The sequence below is a fragment of the Cololabis saira genome, chromosome 16 (assembly GCF_033807715.1).
Source record: "Cololabis saira isolate AMF1-May2022 chromosome 16, fColSai1.1, whole genome shotgun sequence".
Lineage (NCBI taxonomy): Eukaryota > Metazoa > Chordata > Actinopteri > Beloniformes > Belonidae > Cololabis > Cololabis saira.
The window spans coordinates 16,928,414-16,948,322 of NC_084602.1; the positions used below are offsets into that span (position 1 = coordinate 16,928,414).

Here is a 19,909-nt window from a genome sequence, read left to right on the forward strand (position 1 = left end):
CCACATTCATTGATGAAATGACATAAGGGATGGAAAGGGGGGATGGCAGTTTTACAGGGGGGATGATTTTTACCGTTTTTATTTCAGGGGGGGATGCCATCCCCCCTCACCCCCCCTCAACTCGAGTACTGCGTGTGGTGTTAATATTATAGATCCATGTGTGAAACACCTTCTCCGCCGTCTCAGCTTCATACAGTAATGACGTCTCCGCGGGTCACGTGACTCCGTACAGTAAGGTCCAACATGGCGGACGGAGCGGACCCTGCACGGTGACTGAAGCAGCGTTTCCAACCACACACACTCATTAAAAAGCCGCCCCGCGTCAGGACGGTGCACCATGCGGGAGAGGCAGAAGAGAAAGAAGGGGAGGACCTGGGCGGAAGCCGCCAAGACGGTATGCCGTGCGCGGTTCTGCCGCTGTGAGATTTCAGCAGTGAAGCCTGGTTTATGGTTCCGCGTTACACCGACGCGTAGCCTACGGCGTAGGGTACGCGGCGACGCGCGCCATACGCCGTAGCTTACGCGTCGGTGTAACGCGGAACCATAAATCAGCCTTTAAGCCCACGCAGCGTGGCGCTAGCATTAGCGGGCTAGCTGCGGCCACGGCGGACAACAAGTTTGTTTGGCGTCAGTTTTTAGCGGGAAACAGTGAAACACTCATTTTTTTTAACGATGAAGCAGTTTCTCTTCTTTTATTTTAGTTCCGTTGTGGGTGTCAGGTTTGATCCACCGAGCCAACTTGAGCTGTTTGTGCTCGATGGGCGTTCCTGTGGCAGCTAGCTGCACTAGCGGGCTGAGAAGTGTCAAATATCTGTCAACTCAGGGAACATAAATGTTACACTTTTATCACATCCACTCGTGAGCAAGTCACTGAAGCATGCATCCCCCGAGCTGTCAATTTAATAACACAATTGAGCTGCTTAACAGCAACTTTGTAGTAATATTCTGTAAACATCCTTAAAGTTATGTTAAATTGCAGTTATTTAAAGCTAAATATTTTAATTTGACTTTTTTTCTTTTATAAATTAGATACTGTGCACACTGTACATTTATAAACACATATCACTGTACACTATAAGCACTTACAAGGTGTTTATAATTTAAACTAGTGTTTCCCAGAACCTACTATCCTGCATGTTTTAGGCAAGGCAAGTTTATTTATATAGCACAATTCAACACAAGGTAATTCAAAGTGCTTTACATTGACATTAAAAGCGGCAAGACATAATTAGACAGTAAATAACAAATAAGATTGAATACAATTATGAATAAGATGATAAGAAAAGAAGTAAAATAATAAAAAGCACAAGCGGTTAAAAATAAGGGCAGTAGAGTCCAGCAGGTAAGTATTTAATTTAAGATTAGCTTCAGTAAACAGTAATGTTTTTAACCCTGATTTAAAGGAGCTGACAGTTGGAGCAGACCTCAGGTCTACAGGAAGTTTGTTCCACCAGTGAGGAGCAGAATAACTGAACGCTGCCTCACCTTGCTTGGTTCTGGTTCTTGGGAACAACAACAAACCAGATCCAGATGAACCTCAGGGGTCTGGGAGCTTCATAGGAACTAACAGATCAAGCATGTATTTTGGTCCAAGACCGTTCAGTGCTTTGTAGACCAGCAGTAAGATTTTAAACTCTGTACTTTGACTCACTGGAAGCCAGTGTAGTGATTTCATGACCGGTGTAATGTGGTCCAGTTTCCTGGTGTTTGTAAGGACTCTGGCGGCAGGTTCTGGATCAGCTGCAGCTGCCTGATTGATGTTTTAGACCACTGGTGCCCACTTTTAGTCCCCAGAACTTACTATCCTGCATGTTTTACATGTTTTCACGTTTTAGCACACCCAATTCAATTGTGTCAGCTTTTTCCTGAATCTCTGCAGAAATCTTTAATGGCTCATTAATTTGAATCAGGTGTGTTGAAGCAGTGGAAGTGTAAATTACATGCGGCAGTAGCCCCTCAAGACTGGAACTGGGCATCACTGTTTTAATGCATCATCAACTGAGTTGTGCAGACCTTGCAGACTGGTGTTCAGCCTTAAGTTTAGGACTAGGCAGTAAGGAGGGTGAACTACTGTCAGGGACCAGAACGAAATTAATCAGGAGGGGAGTCAAGCCATGTCAAAATAAAATGCTATTTTAAGTTTATGACAAGACTCAAACATGTCATTCTGAGGTAATTGTACAGAAAACAAACTAGGGTAATTTTCACTTTGTATGCTAACAAAAATTGGAGAGAAAAACAGGCATTGGACAGGCATCTCCATCTTGTCGCAGCTGTCTTGTTATGTCCATACAGGTTGCTGGTTGCTTTGATGCAAACTATAGTCAAAAAAGGTGTTCATGGCGCCTCCGGTCAATACGTCATATTTTTTTTACATATATCTTTGTAGATATATGTCAAGGTGGCAGGAACTAGATTGTCGTGCCTGCAGAATTCTTTTTATACACTTTTTGTAGATATAAATGACCCTTTTTAGTCTGTAGGGAGCCAAACCACACTGTTCTTGCTGCAAACACAGATTCAATGTCTTTTTAGTCCCTAACACAATGTTTGACTCTTTACTTTCACACAATCGACTGAAGGTTTATTATATAATGGTATATATAATTTGATAAAGACTAAGATGAAGTGGAAAACGTACCCGTGGTATGAGGTATAAATCCTAGTAGTTTTCTCATGGTGTGGCTGAAGTAACCTTGAAATCTCATGATTTCTTTTTTTATGATATAAGGATTCCATAAAAAGTCTTACAACTGGATTTTCTGCATTTATTAATATACCAGAAAGATAAAATAAAAGCCACTGGTTAAATATTCAGGATTCACTGACCGTTTATAAGACATGGATGTTGGAACAGAGGTGTTGCATCTTGCACTAAAGGTAAAAGCATTCTGCTTTGATTTGTAATGAGTTGATCATCATATGTTTAAGGGTTTTATTTATTACTTTTCAAATAATCCTTGCATGATTTTTGCAGGTTTTGGAAAAGTACCCAAATACACCTATGAGCCATAAAGAGATATTGCAGGTGATCCAAAGAGAAAGGCTTAAGGAAATAAGGTAAACATGCCTCTGGCGTCACAAGTTCAAATACCCCTCAGATATTAGGCGCTTTCACAAGCGAGGCAGTCTCCCTCATTTCTTGACTTCTTGCATCAACTATTTTCATTGATTATATTTGCAGTGATTTTACTCAGTTGATAACTGTTTCATTTCTTTTTGTTTCATTGTCACTTTTCTCATCCAGAAGGTAAGAAAAAAGCTAGTGCAGCACCTTATCTTAACCTCACCGCATTGCCATTTTTGATTTACCTTTTTTGCATGTTATTAACAATAACATGTCCTAAGTTTATTTGCATAGAAACGCAGTGTTAGATTTTATAGATTTATAGTTTGTCTGTTTTCTTATAAAACACAGTGGAAACTTCAATCTAGATATTCTGACGTGAATCGCACCTGAACTCTGGCTAGACCAGATGCATGACAGCAGTTCCTCCTCAGTTATCAGAGCAGGCTTTACCCTTCCCGTCTCTTCTTTCCCTCCCCATCTGTCTTGTGTATCAGAGAGCAGATTTGTAACTTGTGTTTCTCTCCGACCAACTAGTGGAACCTCACCGCTGGCATGTCTGAATGCAATGCTGCACACAAACTCACGTGGCGAGGAAGGGATCTTCTACAAAGTACCAGGCAGGATGGGAGTCTACACATTAAAGGTTAGTTGGACTCAAATACCCATCAGAGAATAACAGTTATTCTGTGACAGCCTTCAGCCTAGTTTGCTGCTAGTGCCAGATTTGGCAACGGATTATTGCCTCTCGGCCACTGGCGGCGAGAAAAGCACCAAAAAAATGCCAGATGCAAGAACCGCTACGTCATGGGCGGGGGGCGTTGATTATTGTAACCAACCAAAACACTGCAACCAACACATTTGAAGGCTAAAACATATATTACTGGGTAATTCTGGATGCATCCTTACTGATTTAACCATGCAATCAAAAATACAGTATTTGTACTGTACATCAAACACATGACTCTAAAAAGACTCACTTTTGACCTGAAGTGTAATTTCCATTGATTTTGATGGTGGAAAGTTGAATGAAGTCGATCCCAAACAAGATTCTAGGTCCAGGGTCGGCTTTTGCACATAGAGAGTCGTTTTCCATTGCATTTGTTCTGAGGGATGTTGTGCTCATTTTACAGATTTGCTGATGCTCGATGTTTTTGTTTCAACTAAATTTTAAGTTCCAGCTTCAAAATTCCTTTGCAGACAGTATAATGTACATTTCAGTCCACCAGGATTTTCTGCAATTTATTTGGTGATTCTTTGCAATCAAAATCCCTGATTTTTGTGGTGCTACTTTGATCTGATTTGTAAGGAATTTGCAATATTTTTTTTCTCCATAAAAACCCCTTCCAAAATCTACATACAGAAAAAAAGATGGAAAAAAAAAACATAACAAGCAGACGGATTTATATTCTTGAAAGAGGCTCAATATCAGGAGACACCGACACCATGTCATTAACAGCTTGACTCTTTAGGACACAGTGCCAGGGAAATGACTGAAACCCTTTTTTCCTTTAGCTGTTGTTTTTCCTTGAAGTAAAGATCTCTGAGGTATTTCTATGGAAGCTGGTGAGATTTGGGCAAGCTGCCGCCACTCAGGAGCTTTTCACACAGAAACTGCCTCTCCAGAGGACAGTCAGTTTTTGAGAGGGGGGGGTGTTGAGTGCAGGGCAAATTCAGAACCAATCTTCACAGGTGTGTAAAGGCATGATAGATTTTTAAATAACACAAACAAATCTTAGCATAACAACATACAGTTAGAGGTAATGATTAGCCAATATAAAGTTTAAATATATGTCTTACTTGGTTTCGTTGAGCTCCTGCCATGGTCATTCTTACTTGTAAATCAGTAAGCGTGTCATTTGCTTCTGTTGTCCGTTCTTAGAGTGTTGCTCGGCATTTTGATGTTTGATTCCTTGTAAATGGTAGTCAATTATAGACTTCCTGCAGTGATCAAGTACCTTATTGGGAGGTGTGCAAAACAATTTCCGTCAACTCATGCAGAACAGAGGGATACTGCTTTGCTCTGTCCTTTGCGCTCACATATGAGGGTAAATGTGAATTTTTGTTACTCGCCATATTAGGGACTATAACTTGAAATCACGTAAGGGTGAGGCAGCAGTATAGTAAAAGTAAGAAATACTGCCATCTGCAGTCACTTAAACTTAATGTTTTTGACAATTTTTAGCAGAAAATTTGCAGTAAACTCAGAATTATACATGTAAAAAATGCACGGACTGACTTTTATATGACAACCTAAAGTCAATTTTATAAGTGTGCTGTTATCATATATGTTAGAGGTTTTTTTTTCCTCTTTCTCTGTCTTTTCCTCTTCTCTGTTTACCGCATCGGAGTAATACATGCTCAATATTCCACATAGAAAGACATCTCTGACGTGGGGAAGGAGCTGTCGGAGGAGGGCTCTGATGATAGCAGCGATAATCTGTCAGATTCCCGAAGCTCTGAAAACAACAGTGGCGCCGTTTCTCCAGAAGGCAGGAGAGGACGGTGGATGCGAAGAGGTAACAAAAGCTGCTTCCAGGGTTATTAAAGTAACATCCATCTATCCATTATATCCATTTAATTCTACAAAGGGTCACAGGGGTTTTCTGGAGCCCATCCCAGTGCCATTAAAGTAACATTCAGAAGTTAAATCAACCCTACGTCTATTATTAGGTGGTGAGGAATATAAACTTATGTTAGGGATCAAAACAACATGAACAGAAAATGTTTGCAGCATTATGGCATTTAATGTTAGCACTTGGAGTGGTTAACCCATGTCAAAATAAACTGCCATTTTAAGTCTCTGACAAGACTCAAAAGCAATAGTGTGGCGAGGATCCCTAAATACAATGCAAAGTAATTTCAGCCTCAAGTGTTGTTTGTACAGGCATCTTCTTCCAGTCACTGCACTCTGGTTCTAAACCAGGATTCATAAAGCAGTGTTGGGGCAACGCACGACAGAGGGTGTGTCTGATGCTTCCGGTCGTCGCCGTCGTCATGGCCTGGGTATCTATGCTTTCCGTAGGTGATCTGCCAATCCTCGTTCTTGGGTGTCATCTGTTTCTCAGATGTGCAGGCAGAGGTGAATTTCAAAGTTGAAGACGGCGATGATGAGTTTTTCCTTCGACGTGTGTTGAAAACGCCCTGCTTTAGCTTTTGACCGGCCTCCGTGTACGAGGTCCTCCTTTAGGCTCTGGCTGCAGCTTAATTTGCTGACAGGTGCATTGAATTGAGAAAAGTTGAAAATCCCCAACTTCATACATACCCCATAATTAATGTCGGCAAAGAATGACACCTCTCTATTCAAAGTCTATGGAGACGGAGGAAGATGCTGTGTGAATTTAGCGTAAGACTGCATGTTGGTGGTACACGAGCGACTTTGGGTGCAGTCACATTGGTCGCCCTATTCTGGTACATGGAGATGTGTACTTTGCTATTTTAATGTAATACAAAAATTATATTCAACTAGTTGGCTAAAGTAAAATAACTGAAATACGTGACCCATGATAGTCAAATATTTAATTGATAAAACAGAGAGGAAACATGCTACAGCAACAATTACTTTTCTTCCACAGTGTTTTACGACTATTCCCACTCCGATGCAACCACTAGAGCAGCGGACCTGAACTTACCCAAACGCAAAGGCGCAGAGAGTGATATCAACTTTAATTGGATGCTCTCATTTGCATAATGCACTACCTGGACACCCTCCCTTCCCAAGATCCCTTGCACCACCAAAAACACACATGCCCTCACTTTCCATAGAAAATAAAAGGGATGTGTGTGATGCAAGTGATTTGGACAGCCACCATAAGTCTCTTTAAAGTTGACTAACATTCCTCCTCTAAAGAAATAGTTCCGTAATCAGATATTTAGGACAAAATAGGCAACGTTTAGAAGCAGAGGTAATGAACTCTCAACAGAAGTGCACAATTTTTGCTGTAAACGTATTCAATTCAGGTTGTTTTGGCCCCTAATGAAAGTTGGCACTCCTTACTATTTGGTTAAACTCTTTATTGAAAGTCCCTACTTCACTACATATCATTAAATACATTCTCAAAGAGAGTTGAAAGGTTTGTGTCTTCAAATGTTTGTTACACAGCAGGACTGGTTTCTTTTTCCCTTCTAACAGCCCATTTCTTTTTAAATGGAAGTGATTACTGCAAATTATAGATTGAAATATGCCTAACTACCTCCAGGAGCACCTTTAATTGCAAGCTGTGTTTATTCAAAAATAAGAGCTTCTGTCTTCGTGCAGTGATGCCAGTGCTGTTCAATAATCATTCAGGGAGACTATAAAGAGGATAAAGAACCACATTATTCTCAAGACGGGGTCGAACAATGGTGCGCAGGTCTTTTGTGTACGGAATTTAGCTGATTGGATACCTTGCTCTGTTATGTTGATGAGAGTTGACGCCCATCTCAGCTGTTGCAAAGTGCCGTTGCAGAAACACAGGAAACCAACTATAGTAACAGGAGACAGAGCAAGATCAGGGAGGCCAGCTCTACCAGAAACACAGATTTAAACTTCACTAATTCATGTTCTGGAATGAACTGAGCACCCAACAAGATGATAGCTAAAGGTGGGTTCGATTAAACATGAAATGCTCATAAAACCTTCAGGTCATCCTCAGCAGCTTGCATGGAAATAGTCACTTTGCAGCAGCTCTGACTGTCTTTTTCTGTTGACTTAAATAACAGTTTTAATGTGCATTGTACAGCGAATTGTGCCTGATTGCAGAGCAAAGCTATAGAGCAAGCTTTTTGTCAAGTGGCAATTATTTTCTTTCCTTTAAGCCACATTAATATTTTATGACTGTTGAAACAGGAAACTGAATTTTCTCAGTGTGACCCGTGACCACTTCCTCATTTTGCACAAGTCAGAAGCTGCCAAGGAAATAACCTTGGTTTTGCAGCTGAGTGGGAGGGTGTTGTTTTTTTTTACAGCTAATCAATAAGTCAAATGCAAATTAGGTGTTGTGTTGCAAAGAAAATGTGTTGAACTCCTGCGATATGTAGAAAAGCTGTTTGATCAGAAGTAGACAGCAGACATAAAGAGATGCTTGTTCTGAAAATCCCCATTGAGATGTTCAGGCCATTTAGTAATATGATGTTGTTTGTTCAGTAATGCTATCTGCTTCTTTGTGCAAAGTACAGGTTTCAGTTTAGTGCGAAGAATAGCAAAATGTGACAAAAGGTTTGCACAGTGCCTTCAGGAAGTGTATTTTGTAACTGGTGTTTTGTGTTCCACAGTTCCTTCCAAGCTGCAGTCGCAACCCTCGTCTCCTCAGCCGCGATGCTCGTCGCCTCCTGTCCCCCCCAGTAAACTCATCTCTCCCTCGCAGAAGCACAGCAAGAAAGCTTTGAAACAGGTACCGTTAAAAAGTTTCACATTTCCTGTTTTGTTTTTTTTTAGCTTGAAGTCTAAAATGTGTGTCACTGTTTGTATTCATCACAGATGTAAGATGAGTTCCTGCCATGCCCTCATACTCGCATAATCCTTTATGAATCCCTACCACCTCAGTCTGCAACACACAAATAGATCTTTGTTTAGTTTATTGAAGCTTTCGTGTAGTTCTTCTCGAATTTAGGTTTTATGCCACATTTACTTCCACTAACTTCCTTTGTTAAATGTATTTTAACTTTCATACCGACAGACTTTCCGTCAATGTCTGCGTGTCTCATTCTAGCGGTTGGGTAAGACGAGATATGGTTCTTTCATTCCCCCCACATCTTGTTCTGATTATTAATAACAAAAAAAGACGTCAGGGAAAAATGCTTATGGCTGCTTATTAATGTTCACATAATCCAACCGTTCAGCGCGCTCCTATGGGATGCTTTGTGCCTTTTGTGTTCCATTTAATTAGATTTCACTTGATCGTGCAGACGTTAATTCAGTCCATCTGTGCTGGTGTGGAATTTTCACCACTTTAAGACCAGTTTTTGTTCATTTAATGGCCATAGGTAATAAAAGACAAAGATCGTGATTGGCTTAAATACTATTGCTGCAGAGATTTATTTTCTCTCCTTCGTTTTCAATATATGTCCATAATTTGAAACCAAAGTAATAGATAGGTAGTCTTTTGCATTGGTTCTGTAATCTGTAGAAATTGTGTTTTTAAGATCGTCAGACTTCTTGATAGCTTTACTTGGAGGTGATTTATGCTTCTGTTATACAACCCATGTTTCATTGCTGAGCTGTTATTTAACCAGGCAAGTGGCCCTGAGGGAGCCGTCTCAAGGAGAAAGAATTACAATCATGCACATTCTGCTTGTCTTATACTTATGCTATTTGTTTCTTCACTGTTTTCTTGCTTCTAGGCCTTGAAGCAGCAGCAGCAGAGAAACCAGCGCAGACAAGGAGGAATGCCAACCGTCTCCAGCCCAAGACTGCTTCTGAAGACCATCAAAGACATGACGGATATTTCAACAAAGACTGGTACGTTGTGGTTATTTCATTTCCAGATTAAAGGTTAAATTAAGTATTCTTTTTAGGTCCGAATAATATCTGTTGAACAATGTCCTTTCAACCGACCATGCTGGATGGCAGAAGTTTGTTTGTAATGCAAAGCATTATGTTTGGCGAAAATGAAACGCAGCACAGAAGCCTTGTACCACTTATCAAGCACGGTGGTGGAGGTGTGAAGATTTGGGCTTGTTTAGCAGCTGCAGGGGATGTGCACCTTGTAGTCATTGACTCAACCATAAGCTCCTCACCTGTGTAGCAAACTATTCTTGAGCCAAGAGTGAAGCTGTTTGTCTGAGTCATGGGATTATGGGTCATGGGACGGGACTGTGACCCTAAAAACAGCAGGAAATAAAAAAAAAAGAACCAAGGTGATGATTAAAATGCTGTGATCGGACCATAAGAGCGGCGTATAAACAAATCCTTGTAGACCTCAAGCGAGGAAGAACGGACTAAAATTGCTTGACAACAGCGTGAAAGTGCTGCTGAAAGTAGAACTATTGATCATGAAGTGTACTTAGTTCATTACTGTGCTCCGGCAGTTTTGTTTAGTTGCGGCGACTGTTTATAATATCTATTGTGTTTCAGCTGTGGTTGACTTTATTTTCACACCTGGGCAGGACCAGATGAGCTTTTTTTTAAGTGATGGTATTTAAAACTACACAATTTTATATGAAGCTGGTCTTTTTTTTTTTCTTCTACACTTTAGTAGAGGACAACAGTGATGCTGTTCTTGGATTATTTCCATGTGATTATGCATTTTCATACTGAAAGCATTGCATTCAAGTTTAACTTGGTGTAAACTGAATCAATCAGCTTTTATTTCTGCTCTTCTTCTGTCCCAGCTGACTGTTGCCACCCAGTCGTACCCAGAAAGGTTCCCCAGAGGTCCAGTCGCCTCAGTGCAGGTAGGTGTGACAAACAGTACACTTTGTTGGAGGTTTTGTTTTGCTTTTTTTTTTAAACCTTCAGGACATGAAACCCGTTTATTTAACATGCTAATAACACAGCCGGAGGGAGATGAGAAATGTGTCACATATGAAACTTTCTGGTCCACTGCTACTTGAGCGATTATGGCTGCCTCACTTTAATGCCCTTTTTTGTGTGTGTGTTTCAGGGCAGATAAAACGCACTAAGTGTAAAATAGATGTGGAGACTCCAGACTCTATTTTGGTCAACACCAATCTGAGAGCGATCATCAACAAGCACACCTTCACTGTCCTGCCTGCCGATTGCCAGCAGAAGCTGCTCAAACTCCTGCCTGATGTGGACCGTCAGGTGGCTTTACATTTATGCATGTAATCTCTGTATTTGATGTCTATATATATATATATATATATATATATATATATTTTTTTTTTTTTTTTTTTTTTTTTTTTTTTTTCTATGATAACATGCAATATCTGCCACGCACACTAAATTCCTGTTAGAAATTGGGGATTTTAAAAGGGATGCAGAAATGTTTGAATGCATTTGCTGGTGTTTATTAAGTCTCGATGATAGAATCATCGAATGGGGAATATGCCGTAGTGATTCAGCGATGATGATTGTCAGGACATGAGTCACAGCGTTGGGCCTCTTCTCCCCAGGCTTGCTTGGACGGCCTTCTGAAGATCACGAGCTCTGCCTTAAACAACGAGTTCTTCACGTCGGCAGCACAGTCTTGGAAGGAGAGACTATCTGAAGGTTAGTTTCATTGCTTTCAGTCGATGATAACAGCATTCAGTTCACTTATAAGAAAAAAGAGAAACCATTTCACCAAGGTGAGTGAGCTTTCTTCACCCAGTTGTTTAAAATTATGTAACTTTCTCCTTTATAGGGGAATTCACACCTGAGTTGCAGCTCAGAATGCGTCAGGAGATTGAGAAAGAGAAGAAAATTGAGCACTGGAAGGAAGCCTTCTTTGAAAGTTATTACGGGGAAAAGTAGGTTCTCTTATATACATTGACGTTGCTGTAGTTTGAGATTCACCGATTCAGTTCTCGATCATTTGAAAAGCATATGTTGCATAATGTTGTTGGCAAAATCTCTGATCCACATAAAACTCCAGATCTTATGTTTCTTTGAGATTCTGAATACAGTGTTGAGAACATGTTCACAATCGAAGCCCTAAACTAAACACCCGGCTTTGCTTTCGCCAAATGCATCGCTTTGCAGTGTTCATCCCAAGCAGCTGATGTTGCTACAGAAACAAATAACACTGCTATGGGTCAGGTACAGCACCTGAAAGAATCACACAATAGGTGCATTATTAATGCACAATCATAACGCACAATTGTGGCACAAAAACAACAAAGAAAAGGTCACAGTCTGTATTGTCACTAGGGGTGTCAAATTAGCGCGTTAATTGCAATTAATTAGTTACATGCATATTTAGCACGTTATATTTTTTTAATCGCTTAATCTATTTTTGTAATCTCTAACTTTACTTTTTCTGTTTGCGAGTTGCCTTATTATGAAATCTGTGTTTGTGCGGTGGGCTTCTTGTGGGGTGGAAAACAATGGTCAATCACACACTGAGGTGGACATTGTTGGCTGTCCCTGTGTTTGGGCGGGTTTAGCTCCGCTGGTAGACTCTCATTGTAGCTGGACAGGTGGGGGAGAGTAGTGGAGAAGAGAGGTGAAAATGGAGGAGCATGTGAAAGTTGTCAGTCCAGTGAATGGGGAATTTACATTTCTAAAACGCCCCGACGGCACCATTGATAAAGGTAGATTGATACGTCTTTGTGGAAAGGACTTTGCTGACCACCGAAGCAGCTCAAGTTTAGCCACATAAACGCAAAGCACCCGGTCACAGCAACGTTAGCGGCAATGATGTTGCCACAGCAACGCTCTTCCCAAACTAAACTAGAGGAGATTAGCCTGCGCGTGCGCAGTGTGCGACAGAGGCTGGTGACTGTTCTTGCCAAGTGGATGTAAATGGCTAGGACTTCATCTGTTCAAGTCTGTTAAAAAATACATACATTACTTTATGAAGCCACTTTTTTGTTGTTATATATCAATCTTTTGATTTGCCGAATGTATAATAATGTAATGAATTTTTAAGGAAAACACCTCAAGTTGAGGGCTTCTCATAATTTTTAGGTGAGATTAAAAAAGAGATCAATTAGATTAATTAATTACAAATCTTAATTAATTAATCGCTCAATTTCTTTTATCGCTTGACGGCACTAATTGTGACATCGACTTTGGCAAACACGGATATTACGTTTTCCTCTAATCTGTGAGCAGTTTTTGTATCTCAAGTGTTCCTTCATATATCCTTTGTATGTACACTTCTATAAGTCAGAATATATTTTCAAGAGATAAAAGCTGACTGCTTGTGTCCTTCTCCTTTCCCTCCGTGCAGTTCGGGGCTCAACTATGAGGAATCCAAAGAGCTGACGAAGGCTGATCTGCATCAGAAGTCTGACGGTCCCCAGTCCCTCCCTCGTCAGACAACGCCTGTCGCTCAAAAACCTGAAAACACCAAGTGCACCAAGGACAGACGTCAGATTGATGACGCCGCAAAGGACATGAAATCGACACAGATATCACAGGACTCTCCGAGGGCTCAGGCTGGTCCAAAAGACTCTGTCTCCACCATGGAGCCCATGAGGACACGGCGCTCACAGCAGGCGGAGGATCGTAAGTTGAACACAAGTGCACATTCTGAGCCCACGCCTGCAGTGATAAGACCAGAGGTTGAGAAACAGACTGAACAGGGCTCAGCATGCACACCTCCTGTAGAGGAGCATAAAGAAGAAACGGAGGAGAGGAAAATTGAACTCCCTGAGTCCCCTGTGAAGACAAACCCTCCACTACAGGGTGGTTCAGAATCGAAAGACGACCAGCTGGTGTCTACGGTTAAGTCTGAGGAGAGCGAGGAGGTCACGTCTGAGCCCAGCGGACCCTCAGAGCCTCTGAAAAGGAAGTCTCTTAGCGAGACCGAGGGGGAGTTGACCCCTGAAAAAAGATCCCGTCTCTCCTCAGTTTCTTCAGTGTCTTCAGTCTCCTCTGCATCTCCTTCAGCGTCGTCCATATCCAGCCCTGCTACACCTTCTCCAACTAGTCAAAGGGTTCCACCACTCAAGGTAGGAATACATTTGGGCACTGAAAGAGTTAAGGTTTGTAGCTTGGTTCTTTTCAGAGGGTAGTAGCTGTACATATTTTGGATTTGCAGCATTTTAAGAAGAAATGTTAAACAAAATGTTTGTTTTTTTTGTCAGATCCCAGTGTCACGAATTCTTCCTGTTCCTGTGTCACCGAACCAAGTCTCGCCAAGGACTCCCCTCCCTTCCCCGCTAAGTAGCCCGGGCCGTACTGGCGCTCGCACTCTGGCTGACATCAAGGCCAAAGCTCAGCTTGCGCGGGCACAGCGAGCAGCAGCAGCGGCCATATTAGCCTCAAAGGGAGCGGTCCCGGGCCCAGGACCAGGCGGGGGCAGTAACGAGCAGAGGCAGCCGTCTCCCAGCCTCACCCTCAGTCCAACGTCGCCGCAGGCATCAGCCAGGATACCAGCCACCAGCAGTAACAGCAGTCAGTCCAGCACACCTTCTCCTCGCCCGCTGGACTCGTTTGATCAGTTCAGCCCAAACCACGCGCAGATATCTTGCTCGAGCAAAACTGTGGACAAACACAAAGGCCCTGCTGCTAATAATGTCAGTACAGGATCGAGCGTCATCCAGAGGAGTCCAAGTGCATCAACACAGTCTTCCTCCATGCACGCTGTGAAGGAACTGGACATCCCAACAGGTGCTGCTAAGCCAATAAGCAGAACCAGTTCCTGCATCCCCGCAAACAACCCACTGGTGACGCAGCTTCTGCAGGGAAAAGAGGTTCCATTGGAGCAAATTCTCCCAAAACCGCTATCCAAGGTGGAAGTGAAGATGTCGAGCTTGCCAACTTGTAGCCAGCTCAGGCCGTCATACACTGTCCAGCATCGGACTGATAAGCAGGTGTCACAGCAGTTCAATGCAGCAGGACGAGTCGGCGTCATCTCAGAGCAAACTAAACATCATCGGGAGCTTCCTGACAAGGAGACGCAGGAGCAGATCCTACAGGCCCTCATGCAGAGGAAAATCCAGCAAAGCCAGCCTTATGGAGGTGTGGGCTCTCAACCCCCACAGTACAAAGTACAACATGTTGCACACGCGGAGCAAATTCAGGACCAATGCAGGACGTCTGTTGGCTTTTTGACTCGAAAGAGGACTCCCAGGCCTGCCATGACAGGACACTATCTGCTAAATGTGTCCACGTACGGTAGAGGGCCAGAGAGCAAGAGACTGCACCTGTCAGTCCTCCCAAACAAGTCTGTGTCCAGCTTAAAAAGGGAAAGCACAGATGGAGAGGAAGCGCCTAAGGAAGAAGCAGCAGCCACGAATGTTTTCTTGCCCGTTTCTGGCGTAAAAACGGAGCAGCAAGGATATTCAATAACCAAGTCTGATGACCCAACAAATCTTTCCAGCATAAAGGCCGAGCCTGGAACCGAGGAGCACGCAGCTGGTGGCAACAACGGCACCGGTGCTAAAGCCAAAGACACCAGCCCCCTTCCCCAGTCTCACCGAATGCACCTCGAACTGCGCAATAGTAATCAAGGAAAATCCGAGCCATATCTCCCCCACGTGGACCCCTGTCACCAGCATCCGCCTGCCTTTCAATCCCAGAGAACGCTTGATAATCAGGAACCCGTGGTAGCTTCGTGCTACGGTGGCACAATCAACATGCCTGTACCTCAAACTCTGAACCACAACACTGCAGGCGCCAGCCCCTCCACGTCCTCCACGGACGCCGACGGCGGGGGCATTCACGGCAGCGTCATGTCCTTCTCCGTGACCGTCACCACCATCCCTGCCGGACACTCGCTGGACCACGGCAGCCCGGGCGAGCCCTCGCCCGAGCAGTCCTTCATCGAGGGCTCCAGCATGGACGACGTCCAGTCCAAATGCTACTGCCGACTCAAGGCCATGATCATGTGCAAAGGTTGTGGAGCCTTCTGTCACGACGACTGTATCGGCCCCTCAAAACTGTGTGTCTCCTGTTTAGTGGTACGATGATATGAAACTATTGATATTTGGAGGTGGAAAATAAAAAAAGTTAAGTTTAATTTTTTAATTTTGTTGTAGGCACAGAGCAGCAGCAGATTATTTAAAATCAATACGGAAGGAGGTGCAAGCACATTAATCATGCTTCGTACGGAACAACCAGCGTCTGGTTGCTGTTTGAAAGGCAAAGATTTACACTGGAAGGTTTTATTATTCCACCAAGAGTTACGTAAAGTTTGTAAAGTGCAGTAGAAAAGCCAATCCGTTTTCAGTCAGTTTTTTAGTCCGCCAGAAATCAACATCTGGCAGTGTTTGCACTCAGCTAGATTAGCATGGTATATTTTTTTTATATGTATGTCTGTAGTTTAAAAAAAAAAAAAAGAGGGATAATGAATGTTGATATTTTTTTAGGACTTGATGACTGTTGTGCTTTTAAACTGAACCTCGTTTTTTTTCTTTAGTGGGTCGAATGAGTTTTGGTTTAAAAGCAAAATCAAAATGTGCTAATGATAATCATATTTGTAGAGTTCCTAATATTTGGCATTTATGCACGTGTGTCAGGGAAGTGCAACTAGTAGTAGCTATTTTCTATAAAATTGTACATTTATTACAAAACACACTCAGATTTAAAGACTTAAAGGACATATAGTTTAGTAAGAAAATATAAAAAGTTTTTAAATAATGAAATATATATGTGTATGTGTATATGTATATATATATACATATATATATATATATATATGTGTGTGTGTATAAACCTCATCGTGTGAGGATTGCACAATCTCACCCCAACAGTTACAGGGCATAGCACTTGAAAACCACCTGGATATAAGGATGTAACTATGTACAGCACCTAAATTCAGACTTTGGAGAAGGAAAAATCTTTATATATCCTTATTTCTTATCTGGTAAAGGTTATGAGTCACCTTCTACTGTTTCAACCAGCATTTTCTCTCCAAAAAGAAGTTTTGTAGATAACGTCTCCCTTGAAACTGAATTTCTTATTCTTGTTATGCCTGTATAGATAGACCAGCAGTGGGAAACTGTAAATAAAACACTCAAGGAAAGGGGAGAAAAATAAGGATTTTTGACATTTTCCACTGTAAATACTGGCTCACGTTTTTGTATATAGCGAGATGTAGGAATTACTGTCGTTTTTCCGTGTGCAGGATGTTTTGTTTCACCATATCTGCTTTTAATTGAAAACTAATATTGGAAAAAAAAAAATTGGGGAGGGGGACAAAGCTTATTATGCTCAAACGCTAAATGTTTGATGATTCTGCACGGCAGTTTTATAAAATTATGTGGAGGTCCAGTGTCGTAAATAGGTGAGGGTAAAGCTTCTTCCAAGGGAATTAAGAGTATTATTTATGTGGTGGAAAGTACAGTAAAATATGCCAGTGAAGCATTACCTCAATATTTTTCTTTCTTTTTTTTTTTTGCGTCAAGTACGTTTTAAAATCTCTTGGATGTGGAAATTACGCCTGTTTTACTACAGACATTTTCAATAACATGCCAAAGTAACCTTTAAAGAAAACAAAAGTAATCAGAAGTTGCTTTTCAATGTCTTACTTGTTAATCGAAGTAATATATTTTAATTAATATATTTTAATATAAGAGTTATTTGCTATTTTTTTCCCCAAGACAAATCAACAGGGTATTTACTATAATATTATATTGGCTGTCTTTTTTTTTCCCTTTAATTTTGTTTAAACATGGCAACTTTGTATTTGAAGTTTCCACTGGATTTTCTAAAGTTGTGGCCCAAACATTTCAATCAATCTATTGATTTTTGTTTGTGTTTGTGTGTCCTTTGAGCATTCTTGTCACTGATGCAAACAGGAAAGTGTTTTTGAACTTTTAAATCAGTCCGTTACCCAATGTGTCTTTTGATTAAATTGTCAAAAACTGGATTTAAAGAGCGTGGGGGTAGAAAAGAAGGGTTTTGGCATATTCAGTACAATGATGGCACTAAAACTGATTTACCAGTGTTTGAATTTTGTTAAGAAAATTTTAAATATACCCCTTGTGATTGTGTAGTTCCTGTTTGGCTGAATGTGATCTTAGATTGCTGTATTTACTCGTGTAGAGTTGGGGATGGATTTGCACTGGAAGGAATTAATGAGCTCTCAATCGCAACCCCTGTAGGCAGCTGAGATCTTTATTAATGAGGACTGAACCATGAGTCAGGCAGCAGTCCCCACTATTACTGAAGTTACCCGTTAGGGTCCGTTTAGAAGAGCGGCAAATATAGAATCTGCTGGGGGGGTGGGGGCAATCACCACGTCTTTTTTTTCTTGTTTCTTTTTTAGAAATCTCACATTTGGCACAAGTTTCATTTGTTTAATGTCTCCATCTCTATTAAAAATCTGGTGAATGTAATATAGTAATCTGCACTTGTAAACAAAATGTATTTTATCTTAAAGTTACAGACTATTATTAATAAATATACATAAAATAAGATTGTCTTTTCTGCCATTTATTTCACAGAGAAATGTGCATTTGAAGTTAAAGTTTTTCAGAGACTATTATTTGTTTTCTTTGAAAACATTTTGTGGTTTTTCAGGCAGATGTGGAATTAAAAATGAATTTTAAGAGGCATCTCACACAGCCTTGGGTAGAGGCACCAGCTAAGTACTTAATAAATAAAAATAAAAAAACATACATTAAAGCGGACACCTTTTTAGTGTGTGATTGTATATATTTGGGTGATTACCAATCCAAACACTGACGTAGCACACCCATTTCATTTTGTTTAGAGCTGCATAAAAGATATGTTTCAGATTTGCAGGGTGCTGTGATATCACAGATCCAGTCAGAATAGAATCATCTCAATTTCCATCTAATGTCACATCTGGCTGCATTTCCCCTTCCAAATGTGCTTAGCTCAAAGTTGTATGAGTTTTAAAAGAAGCACATTCCATCAAAGAGGAGGTTGGGCAGAGCTGAGATGCTGACTACGCCTCTCTAAAACCGGATGGTATGAACATATGAGCACATATATGGCTCATAACGTTGCTTTTGGTCTGTATGGCAGTGGTATTTTCATCAAATTGTACCTGTGAATACTGTTTCTAGATTTCTTCTGTGGCATTAAAGTAAAAAAAAAAGAAGTAGATACAAGCTTACAACATCAATATTTTATTGAAAGGGGTTCAAATTTTCTACATTTAACGAATACAATGAGAAGGCTTTTAATTTGAAAAGGAAAGAAGATAAATTGCATTATGGGAAATGTATTTTTTTGAGGGTAGGTGAGAATCCGAAGACTTTCAAGGATTATAACTAAAATCATTTTATCTGCCGTCTTGAGAAGTATATAAAAGGAAAAAAAGAAAAGGAGAAGCTGTTAAAATTAACCATACGGTAGTTGAATGACTCACGATTTTGGGGAGAGGAGATGAGGAGGAGATGAGGAGAATTGTGGAGGCCTCTGCCCTTCTTCCCCCACTGTACCACACTGAGCATTTTAAAGTGTCGTTGAAGCCAGAGGGAGGAGTGGCGAAGGTCAGGAATGACTTTGCTTCCCATGTCCATTTGTTCAACCTCTTTAACCGTTTTTGGATTCTGCCAGAGTGACTCCAGACGAAACGGGGAGGATTAGATGGGCAAGTGTGGGAAACAGAGCAGGAAGCCGCCACTTTATCAGCCACCTCCACGGAGAGGGATGGAGCCTCTGGATAACCTGCAGATTTGAAATAATTCACCAGCATTACTTATAAAAACAAATAACTTTAATTTTAGATTTATTTGGTCAAAGGTAGGAGCCTAAAAATTATCAAAACAATATCTTAAACACTCACGTATGACATCAAGGGACACATTGTTTTCTATGTAGGAGTAGCTTCTGGTTAGTCCCATGTGAACCACGAAGTAAAAAGACCCCACGTCAGTGGGTCTGACCCCTCTCAGGCGCATGGTGCAGTTGCCTACTGGAACACTTCCCAAGAGATGTGCTCGCTTTTTGAACTCCTTTGAGATGTCTTTCCAATTCGGAATATTGGTTGAGAGAAAAGAATTGCCTCTCATCCAGAAACCTAGCCAAGGCTGAAGAATTCCCCTGGGGTAGCTGTAGTTGTGCAGGGAATAACCACACCCTCCAAGAGCCCTCCAAGGCAGGAACTCTAGATGGTACATCCGCTATCCAGCTGCCTTTATCAGACTGGACATCAGTGATCACTACAACAGAGAAATGAAAATGACTAATTTCAAGTACACTGCAAAAACTCAAAATCTTAACAAGAATATTTGTCTTATTTCTAGTTAAAATGTCTCCTTTTTAGTAAAAAAAAATCTCATTACACTTAAAACAAGACTCATCACTGGAAAAAACAACAATTTTCACCTGTTTCA

General features: G+C 41.2%; 1 protein-coding gene across 4 annotated transcripts; it reads left to right on the plus strand.

The window, feature by feature from the left end:
• Positions 1–237: 237 nt before the first annotated feature.
• Positions 238–18,017, plus strand: asxl2 (ASXL transcriptional regulator 2). 4 transcript variants are annotated; one of them, XM_061744417.1, is made up of 12 exons: positions 238–394; positions 2,978–3,060; positions 3,605–3,713; positions 5,445–5,586; positions 8,321–8,439; positions 9,389–9,506; positions 10,379–10,441; positions 10,651–10,811; positions 11,123–11,219; positions 11,353–11,458; positions 12,883–13,606; positions 13,742–18,017. In XM_061744417.1, exons 1-12 carry the CDS (start codon positions 338–340, stop codon positions 15,566–15,568), a joined length of 3,606 nt encoding a protein of 1,201 aa, XP_061600401.1. In that variant the 5' UTR covers positions 238–337; the 3' UTR covers positions 15,569–18,017. The 4 variants fall into 4 exon arrangements, with proteins under 4 accessions (XP_061600401.1, XP_061600403.1, XP_061600402.1 ...); XM_061744418.1 differs by having other exon boundaries at positions 330–394; positions 2,978–3,250; XM_061744419.1 differs by lacking the exon at positions 2,978–3,060 and having other exon boundaries at positions 261–394.
• The last annotated feature ends 1,892 nt before the right edge of the window (positions 18,018–19,909 follow it).